Below are 10,832 nucleotides of genomic sequence, written 5' to 3' on the forward strand. Positions count from 1 at the left end.
TCTGCCTATACTCGAGCCTCTGGACAAGAATGGTTCTTTGCCAACGTCAACAAAGACTTCATTCGACGTGCAGTCAAGGTGAGAGAATAACCGAACAAGAGCACTACTCATCTGTTCATGATGCATTTACGTCGACACCAGTGAAGTTCTACGCTGCTGTTACTCTGTTTTACGGTCCTGTGATGTTACTTCCAGGCTCTCAGCCTTTCTGCAGGGAAAGACACTCCTCTGTGGACGGCGATGGAGAATCTGCAGAAGGGATATTCATGGCATTGGACCAAAGCATTCCTGATCATTGAGGCTCGGTACTTCCAGGCCACCACTCTGGGTCTGCCACTGGAGATCAGCAAATATTACCAGTCCGTCACTGGAATCACTGTTAACGGTGGGCAGTCGAACCATTCAGAACTGCAAATCAGTGTTTAGTATTTGCTTAAAAAGTGTGTATTTAATGTGACTTTATTTCTTGTGTAGCTAAAGCTGTAATAAATCCTCCACCAACCGAGCGTCTTGGACAGCTGTTGAATTCTGAAGTTTCCCTGGACACAGACGGTTTTGTCGGGTAAACAACAGCAAATGTTTTGTGCTTCCCTCATCGGTGGTAAATTAGCATTTTATACGATTTACATTAAACTGAGTTCTTGTTTGTTTGTAGTTTTACGAAGGACTTCTGGGCGTTCTACGGCATCAACACCGAGCTGTTCCAGAGCGGCTCTGAGGTCGTGGGCAAAATTCCTGTCGGCGCTCCGTTTAAGTTTTCCTCCAAAATCAACGTTGCACAAAAGAAGTTTGAATTCGACTTCCCAGTTTTAAAGAAAGAGATTGAACTCTTCTCTGTCAGGTACGTTTTAGGAGCTGATTCGTCGAAGAAATGTGAATATTATCTGATACGGTTCAGAATAAATTCACTGTTTGTTTGGTTAAATGTAGAGTTTTGTCGAGAGCAAGTAGCTTTTCGGCCAGTTGAGTTTGATATTGCAACTCTGGAGAGTCACAGAGATCTCGTTAGTTAGTTAACTAGTTAAATTTAGTATTCCTGGGTAGCAATTTCACAGTAACTGCAGCACCATTTCGTACGAAGGGTGCAAAAAAATTGTAAAATAATTGTGACGATAATGACAAAAGAAGGTAAAACATGTTACAATCCCACATTGTGAAGGAGTGAATTATTATTTATAATCCTTAATATGCTTATTTTTTCAGATTACTTCAAATATCTGTCTGTAAAATAATATTTTATAGCTCATTTAAAATAGTAAACAGTGTAGTTTTGTGGTCAGACTTTAAAAAATCAGTCACGATTAGTCACATTGCGTACAGTTTTGGCCTGTTTTTTCAACCAACATGTAAATTAATGTTGTTTTCCTGCAATTTTACTTGATGTTATCTGTAATGTAACAAAACAGGGAAAATCTGTAATGCAGTTAAAACCTAATTTACCCATTTTTTAGTTTTTATCTCAAACTTCTTTCCAGATAATTTAACATACAGCGACAACAGTGTTTTTCGAGTTGCGTTTTTACAGTACGTGTTGTCTGAGATTCAGGCTCTTTGTTTTCAGCTCCAACGCGTTCGCAGTTTCCAGAAACATCGAAGAACCAACTCTGGCCAAAATGACGCCAATGATCCCCGACATCGCAGCCTCCAGCGAGCAGGTACAGACGACACCTGAACACCTGAACACCTGTTAAAGCTCAACTAGCGAATCTGAGCACCTTGATCATTTTGGTCCAAACATTCTGCAAAGTTCTGGCCGTGTTTTAAGTTGGAATTTCTTTTTCCAGAATAATTTTCTTAGAGGCAGGAAAACATTCTGGAAATGTTTGATGATAAAAAATGTTCTTGCAACATTTTCCAGATGTTCTCCTGAAACATTACGGGACGGTCTAATAGAGGAACTGTAGAATAAACGTTCCAAAAACATTCTGTCATCTAAGGCCTCTGTAACATCTGGAAAACATTTTTCGAATGTTGCATAGAGAACGTCCTTCTTTTGTCATCATGGAACGTTTTACAGAAGAACATTGTATTTTCGCCTAAAAGGTTGGCAGAACATTTACAGGATATATTTTCCACATCTGTTCTTATGTGATAAAGTGAAGCAAAGTCCTTAGAGGCTTCGATAATATCTGCAAAACATTTGTTGAATGTTCCTTTCAGAACGTTCCTCCTTTGTTATTGTAACATAATCGTTCTTCTAACGTTGTGTGCTTCTTTGAACATCAGATTAGAATTTTCTTTATGCTCCTTTTTCCATTCTTTATTTATTTATTATCTTCTTTCCTACTTTTAAAGTGTCTTTGTGAGTCTTGACACACTCTATAAAAGTATTATTTTTATTACTGTTATTATTGTTGTTGTTGTTGTTGTTCCCTGCCAGCTGGTTCATGTTTTGTGATTTTTTTAATGTTTTTTTCTTTGTTTTTTTTAACCTTAAACAAATCCAGACAGCAAACACCTGGCATCCAAAAGGCAAATTCTGTGCAGAGAGTCAGATCTATGGCGTCGGAGTCTGTGTGGAGTCCGACATGAGGAGGCAGTATTACCACGAGGAGTATCCTCTCTTCTACTTCCTGGGATTCACTCACCTGGCGTTCAAACTGGTCCCAGGTAGGAACGACGCCGGCACAATGCACGCGCTAGGAAATAAAAAAAAATGCAAAAATAACCGTCGCAATCTGGCGACAAGTGTGCAGAAAAAAATGTTAAATAAATAAACAAATAATCGTAAAGGTAAAGGCAATTTTTTAAAATCAGATTTAAATACACTTACTGTTATTTGAAAGAAGATTTTTTTTAACTGTGATTTTTACAGATTCTTCCTGTTTTGTTGAGTTGCAGATAATATTTAGTCAAATCATAGAATAAAATATTTATTATTAGCCGATCATAAAAGAAAACCAGTTCAAAACTTTAAATAATGTCCTCATTTAAAATATTTATTTTCTCAATAGTAATTGTGCGTAAAATTATTCTGTTTTATTGTCTTAAAATTGGCTAAAAATGTAATTATTTAATCATATTTACAAATATGTATGATTGTTTTTGCGGATTTTGACCATTCAAGCTTTATTATTTTTTATTTTTTACATATTTTTAACTTTACAGTGTAGGTGAAACACAAATTGTTGTCGTCGTTCTCTGATGTAGAACAATCTGTGTTACTGAGCGTTTCCCCGTTAGCTCTCGATGCTAACGCTGCTCCTCTCTCAGTCCAGGCAGGCCGAGCCGTGGACAAGATCCACTTTGAGGTGAACGCCGGCCCCAGCAAACATCCGATGAGCGCCCGCCAGCTGCTCGAGACTCTCAGGAGGCTTTCGCAGGTATCTGCCGACGCTCTGCAGCGTTTTCTGTCACCTTCTGTTTCATGTGTTCACGTTCTGTTGTTCCTGAACTGTGTTTCCAGGATGCGGCCCAGAGAGAAGTTTCCACAGACTCAGCCGCCAGAGGAGCTCGTCAGAGCCAACGGGACTCTGCAGCAGACGTGAGTGACGACACAGGAAGTGCTTGGTCACGGTTCAGGATCAATAAGTGTGAAAACTGCAGCTGTTTGTGTGCATGTGCATCGACGGATACTTTATTCATCCCCTTTATAGAAAGTCGAGATGTCCAGCAGCTCACACATGTTGAATTTAAGAAAAACTAATGTGTGAAATAACAGTAAATCATGCTGGTATGTGTGGATCGGTGTTTAGCACCGTTGCCTCACAGCAAGAAGGTCGCCGGTTCATGTCCCAGTGAGGACACCCAGGATCTTTCTGCGTGGAGTCTCCATGTTCTCCCCGTGCAGCGTGGGTTCTCTCCGGGTTCTCCGGCTTCCTCCCACAGTCCAGAAACATGTTGAGGTTAATTGGTGATTCTAAATTGTCTGTAGGTGTGAATGTGAGTGTGCTTGGTTGTCTGTCTCTAAGTGTAGCCCTGTGATAGACTGGTGACCTGTCCAGGTGAACCTGCCTTCACCCTGAGTCAGCTGGGATAGACTCCAGCCCCCCATGACCCTAGTGAGGATTAAGGTGTAGAGATGATGGATGGATGGGTGGATGCTGGTATGATCTGAATTATCCACCTCTTGGCTATGTGTCAGCCTTTTAGATCAGCAAGGGAGAAGATCTCCAACCATGTGGCACCGAAACAGAAACCAGCTGTCTGTTTATCGTGTTTATCAGGGGCAGGGTTCGCTGTAAAGGCTTTTTTAAATCACCTTTTATAAAAGTATAATTATCAGGAGCAGTGTCTTCCACAATGATGACAGTCATATAGTCGATAATGACAATAGCAGCGTCTGCATACAGTAAAATATGAGGATTAAAGCATTTAAATACTGTACAACAATAGAAATAATAATAAGGGTGGACTAAAGCAACCCTCCTATATATATATATTTACATACTTACGGTCTAACAAATGTATTAGACCTTCACCCAGTGTCAGGTTTATGCCACAGCTGCCCTAAATTAACAGCATTAGTAATTACTGTAATGGTTAATACACCAGTATCTGATATATTTAATGCTAAAATATAATTATTATTGTTATCCATGAATTTTCAAATGTAAAATTTTACAAAAAAAACCCCCAGAAAAACATAGTTTTAGTGGCTGATTGATGGCAGATTTGGGTATAAAAAGGTGAATTCAGTTTGAAATTCCTCATTCCTGTTCAAAATGGTAAAACATGGAGCGCTGAAGTAAGTAGCATTAAAGTACTTTATGAGCTGGATGCTCTATACACATATATATGTACAGGTGGTCTACTACATTTGTTAAAATAAGCTGCTTGTTCCCTGAGATCCACCTCATCCGTCCCTCGAATTTCCTCCGTCAGGGTTTAGACTCGACGCCTGAAGCCGTGTTCAACTTCAAAGCCTTCGCCATGAGCGGCGACCGGAAGCCCGAAGGTTACGACGCCGTGATGTACAACACGTCTGAAGGAAGCCATCACAACGCTCAGCTGATCGTGTCCCAAGTGGGAGACAACATCAACTGGAAGATGTGCGTCAACACCATGATGAACAGCAGCGCCGAGGCCAAGGTGGGTGGAGCACGACTTCTTCATACAGGGACGGATATAGTAATGATATAAAGGTTGTAAAGATGCAGTAGGCTCTTGGATGGAGAGTTAAATCAGTTTGGTTAAGCTCTGGAATTAATAAGAAGGGATTTGGGAAACCGTGACGGACATTTTTCACTGTTTTTTGATGTTTAATCGAACAAATGATTCATCCAGAAGGAAAATATCTGTTGCTGCTCTAATTTCCTGCCACCAAACCAACGAACTCCAATAAAACCCCGAAACAAAAAGGTTCTTTAATGGTGATGAAGCTCTACAGAACCATTTAGAACCATTTAGTGGCAGAAATATTCCTTAATTACGATGAAAACAGTCCGTTTATTGAACCAAACCAGCGTCTGTTTTCGACCTGCAGCTTTGTGTGGACGGATATCTTCGAGTCTCCTCAGAAATGTGTTTACAAGTTGAGAAGAATAAAACAAACTGCGGTGAAGATGCAAATGTTAAAGCTATAATTTATTATTAATAGACTTTGCACAAGAGGGGAGCTCTGATGTTGGCACATAAAAGATTTCGTTTTCTTCTGCATTCATTGTTGGTTTTCTCCGGATTGCGAAGGATAAAAAGATAAAAGATGCAAACAGACCTTATGAAACACAGCTGCCATCACCACCCATTATATGTTTCAACAAACTGAGAACACGTTTACTCCTGCTGCCTTTTGGTTCCTACAAAGTTTAGGTTTCAGTGTTCCTGTGAGCACATGATTGGTGGTTTTACAAAAGCTTGGAAGTCGTTTGTCGGTTTGGACCTCTCCGTTGACCTCTGCTGTTTGTTCAGGCTCACATCGGATGGGGAGCTGAATGTCAGTCCTATGAAATGTTGCTGGCTGCTGCGTATCCGTCCGCTTCCAAACCGACGTTCGAAGCCAAAGTTGACTGGACCAGGATCCCAGAAAACATGGAGGAGTTGGGCACCAGGTGAATGAAACTCCCTGGAACCTATTTCCTGTCCTTACCGCTATGAAATGCGCTGGCTTCTTGCTAAAGGCGACTTCCTCTTTCACGCAGGCTTGAGCGCTACGTCCCCGGCATGGCCTTCCTGTTCGGCTTCTACCAGGAAAACGAGTCCAACGCCCAGCGGGAGGTTTCGGCGTCGTTTGCCGCCTCCTCGGCAGACAGCGTCGACGTGAAGATCAGATTCCCAAAGGTGCCGCGAAAAAAAAAATCCTCACAGCACATTTCTTTGTTGTCGTCAAACTTGTGAAGCTAATCGAGTTGTTTCCTCTGTGTGTTGTAAAGTATACGCTGTACCGGCAGGCCGTTCCACTTCCTGTTCAAGCCGACAGGAGCTTCAACGCCACATCAGTAACACCACAATAAGCCGATTTGAACACGTGAGCATCAAATAAAACAGCTTGATTGAATGTCCACAGTAATCTTCTGTGTCCTGTTTTTGTGCAAATCGAACGAGCGAAGACGGAGCCGTTTCTGCCTCCTTTTATAAAACACGTTTTGTGTTTGCAGAAAGACGGCGATGCCTCTTTTCACGGCGATAAGAAACCACCATCCCGACGGAGGAGAGGATCACAAAGGATGATTTGCTAATCCGTCGCATGTCGCCAGCTTGGAAATAACCTGTAACGGTTCTGATTTGTTCATTTGAAGCGTGTTAATACTGGAACACTACTGTTATTATCCTCGTTGTACTGGACCAACCAAACACAGCTCTGGTGCTATTTTGTGCCTCCAAAATCTGTGCATCCCTTGAATAAAATGCAAAGCAAAAAAAAACACCAAACATGTTTTGACTTTATTATTACGAGAACGTTGATCCTACAGTGTAAAAACAATGATGTGTCTGAGAAAATTACGACAACTTCCAATAAAATTACCAACAAAAGACATCGAGTTGGAGAAATTTGCTTTTTCTCTTCGCCAATTTCATCAACTTGCGCAGAATTTTGAGTTTAAATGACACAATACCAACGTAAAAGTCTGAATCAGTGAATTCGGTATTTTTAACCGTGCATTCATCGAGTTCCTTTATAATTAGAGATTCTCCTCCGTCTCTGGATAACGTCCATTACAACCAGATTACTGGTTTACACCGTTACTCTGATTGATCTGAGCTCATTGATAAGCTTCTCAAAGTCAGACGAAGATCCACAGTCCTGATGAAATCCCCGGAAATCAGGAAATCATCTCTAGAAGGTTTCGAATGAAGTTAAACGAAGAGTTTCGACTCTTATCTGCTGCCGGCTTTGCAGCTTTCTTTGGTTTTGTTTAAAAAAGAAAGCATTCTATTTGCCAAATCTAGTTTCTTTTAGACTTAAAGCCAGGTCCAGTTGGCAGGTTTGTTCGTCTTCACCACCCGGTTTGGTAAACAAGCAGCTCCTTTAGTACTCCAAATATTAGGTTGTCACTGTTCTGGATGAGACTCGGAGTCAGCAAACTGGATGATGAATGTAAACGTTGGACAGTTTTCGCTCTGTTGGAAGAGACGGATGTTTACGAGGTCTGTGTGACCCGTTCTGTTTGTCTGGTCAACAGGCCTGTTTGCACAAACGGGCTGCGCCGACACCGTTCAGAGTTCACCCAACCCGCCCTTTGGTAAAAACTGAAACGTAGATTGTTCAACCACCTTTTCTGTCTGAACGTACTTTGTGACGAGCGCCGGTTCTCCTGAGCTGGTTCTCGGCCCAGATCTCAACTTTGAGTCCTAACAAATGGGACGAGCCGGCAGCCAGAAATAATGATTGCATCCTAATCAAAGAGCGGTCGTCCCGACTGCTGCTGGCGCCGCGCTCGCCGCTAATTTAGCCAGATGGCGTCGAATTGCAGAGAAAAGACTTTGCCACCAAACGCTGAGCAGGATGAGCTCAATTATAACGGCACCATTATGTTCCACTTACAGCTCTAATATCCTGCAGGCTTCAGAGTCGCGCCTGACGAGTTCGATCGCGACTCTGTTCGTCGGGGAGTCGAGGAGATCAGGGCGCCCTGACTGTGAGTCGACATGACTTCACCGGGTGACATTAGCTGGTTAGAGATGACTGATCGGGTCATTTGTGGGAGGAGGAATCGGCCGAGCCCGCCTCTTTACTGCTGCTTGGTCCAAAGCCTCATTAAACAGACGATGAACAAAAGCCACGTTGAATAAAACCACAGACATGTTGGTCCAAATCTAGATGTTAGTCCATGTTTGGTGCACAGAGGACTCAAAGCAATTCATGCTCGACAAGCAAACGTTTGGGCTCAACAACAAAAGAAAAGGAGTGATGACAGTTTAGGGGAATTACTGGTGTTTCAAGGTGAAGAAAAACCACATTTGAGGCTAAATTTGAGCCGTTACTTCATGTTTTCTGCATAGAGGGTTCATGCAGGCACAAAAAAAAATCTATTCAGCTTTTAATTCTCAAAAAACAAATTTAAACAACAACAGCAAAAAAGATGAAGCGTTGAACAGCTGGCAGCAGTTATTAGGGTCATTAGGCTTTTCTCAAAAATGAAAATGCACAAACGAAAGTATTTTAAGTTGTCAAGGACTTCAAATCCTGAAGTCAAGGTGAATAAAAGAAGATGTATTAGTTTAAGTGGATATTAACCTGAATGTTGTATTAAATCAGTTAACACAGACGTGAGTCAAATTCAAGCTGTTACTTGATGCAAAATTCACACAAAAACAAACATTTAGGCTCAACAACAACAAAAGAAAGTGGGGTTTTTTCAGTTATAACAAAAATTTCGGGGAATCTGTGTTATTTTACTGAATAACTGGCGACCAAAAAGTAGTTTTAAGTATTTAAGGACTTGAAATAGTGAACTCAAGGTAAAGAAAAATTGGGTCATAATGATTTATTTCAACTGCATTTTGTTTTAAATCAGTTAACACACACGTGAATCTAAACTCTGTGACTGGATGTTTTCTGCGCTGAGGATTCATGCAGCACAAACGCAGCTTTAATACTTTAAAACAAATGTTTAGGCTCAACAACAGCAGAAGAAAGTATTTCTCAGTTATGACAACTTCTAACAACATGATATTGATTTAGGGGAATTAAATTAATGGCATTTTACTTGGCTGCATTGTCTCAAATATTTATTTATTTTTTATATTTTAGAGGAGTTGAAATCACTTCCTGAAGTCACTGAACCTTTAAAATGAACGTATTAGATGTTTTTAAGTCTTTAAATCCTGAATTTAAGAGGAAAAAAATAGATCATAACAATTTATCATTTATTTCAACTTGAGTTTTGTTTGAAATATTTGAGTTTTCTGATTAGAGATTCCTGCAGGCATTAGAGCGATCGATGCAGGTTTAATATTTAAAATAAAAATGTTCCAACACAACAAGTCTTTCTTTGAAAATCAGTCACTTAAAAACACCTGCAGCCAGTTATTACGTCTGTAAGGACTTGAAATATAAATTGAAGAAACATGAATTTGTAATGTGGGATTTTTATAATTCAACAAAAGACAAAACTGATTTGTAGAATTAGATGAGAAACAAACCTAAAGATATGATTAGAGAGGTTAAGTAAGTGTAGAAATAAGACTTAGATGTGATTTAAGTATAAAGAAATAATGTGAGTAAATAATATCGTGTGTAAAGAAAAACAAAAGTTATGAATAAACTGGACAAACCTGTGGCAAAAACCCAACCTAATGAAAATCTACCGAACGCTGACACCTGCTGGCAGGCCGGAGTATAGCAGGCCGGACACGCATGCGCCCTTCGAGTTCAGTTAAGGACACCAAGGCCTGAAAATGACCCAGTAAAGATGGCGTCCGGAAAGTCGTAAGAAGCCCTTAGATTACGCTGTGCTAAGCAGGAAACAATGCTGACTACGGACTCTCTGATGGGGATCAAAGAAATCAGGTTGTGGTTTTGGACAAAGTTTGCAGGTATATAAGGACATGTAATGCATTGCTAGCTAGCCAAGTCTCGAGATTTTGCTCATGTTAGTTCGTGCAGTCTCTGTTTCGAATAAACGTTATTTCACCTCAGACTCTGACGACTGTTTGGAGATTTTTTTCCTTCTCGTAGAATTTTTTTTGGGACCTAGCTAAGACTTGTTGTTTCAGTTATATGGTTTTGACGACGCTGCCTGATCATCGCCGGCCCGAACCAGGCAAGCCGAGTCACGACAGCAATAATTCACTGAAACTTGAATTTTGTTTCAAATCAATTAACAGAAATATTTGAGTCTAAGTGACGCACTCAGTAAAATATCATCTTGCAGTCGTGGATCTAAGTGGTGCTAAAAAGCTCCCGTTAATTACTTTTTAGGGTTTATAATAAAATCCACATCCTTGTAAGAACTAACTGGAGGCAGAACTTGATGATCTTCTCTTGGATGGAGGTGAAATGTCTTTAAAAACCTTTTTGACACAGATTATTGGGACCGGTTATTGAACAGATCTTGCATGTTTTTAACGGGAAGTTCTTTGTCATTGAACAGAGCAAACAGAAACCAGCCTCGTGCATGTTTGTGTGTTGTTGTGTGAGCACTAGAGGACACTATTTACCAGAGTTTAAATATGGCTGCTGCGAGCCTGGAAGCTCAGGTCTGCTGTTTGTTCGGCTCACAGAGAAGCTGTTGACTCTCTGAGGATAAATAAACACGTGTCTCTGCACATCCACAGAGCTTCCACAACTCCGAGGTCTGCAAACACGGAGCACATTTCATCCCGACGTAGACGTAAATCAGAAAAACTTGCCGACTCTGGGGATCGTCTGCGTGCTCGTTAACAGCAAAGCCAACCTGCGCTGATCGTTTAAAAGTTGATATTGATCAGAGGATGTGCAACAAGGGCGC

General features: G+C 40.8%; 1 protein-coding gene across 1 annotated transcript in view; it reads left to right on the forward strand.

Moving 5' to 3' along the window:
- Nucleotides 1–6,803, forward strand: part of vtg3 (vitellogenin 3, phosvitinless) — a 41,979-nt gene extending 35,176 nt beyond the window's left edge. The window contains 14 exon segments of the mRNA XM_008296938.1: nucleotides 1–78; nucleotides 196–385; nucleotides 475–562; nucleotides 656–841; nucleotides 1,562–1,655; nucleotides 2,448–2,610; nucleotides 3,214–3,323; nucleotides 3,407–3,484; nucleotides 4,825–5,031; nucleotides 5,851–5,990; nucleotides 6,081–6,219; nucleotides 6,312–6,342; nucleotides 6,345–6,406; nucleotides 6,537–6,803. Coding sequence (XP_008295160.1) covers nucleotides 1–78; nucleotides 196–385; nucleotides 475–562; nucleotides 656–841; nucleotides 1,562–1,655; nucleotides 2,448–2,610; nucleotides 3,214–3,323; nucleotides 3,407–3,484; nucleotides 4,825–5,031; nucleotides 5,851–5,990; nucleotides 6,081–6,219; nucleotides 6,312–6,342; nucleotides 6,345–6,406; nucleotides 6,537–6,617 — 1,647 coding nt within the window. The 3' untranslated portion in view covers nucleotides 6,618–6,803.
- The last annotated feature ends 4,029 nt before the right edge of the window (nucleotides 6,804–10,832 follow it).

This window comes from Stegastes partitus, unplaced genomic scaffold, assembly GCF_000690725.1.
Source record: "Stegastes partitus isolate 25-593 unplaced genomic scaffold, Stegastes_partitus-1.0.2 Scaffold1169, whole genome shotgun sequence".
Classification (NCBI taxonomy): Eukaryota; Metazoa; Chordata; class Actinopteri; family Pomacentridae; genus Stegastes; species Stegastes partitus.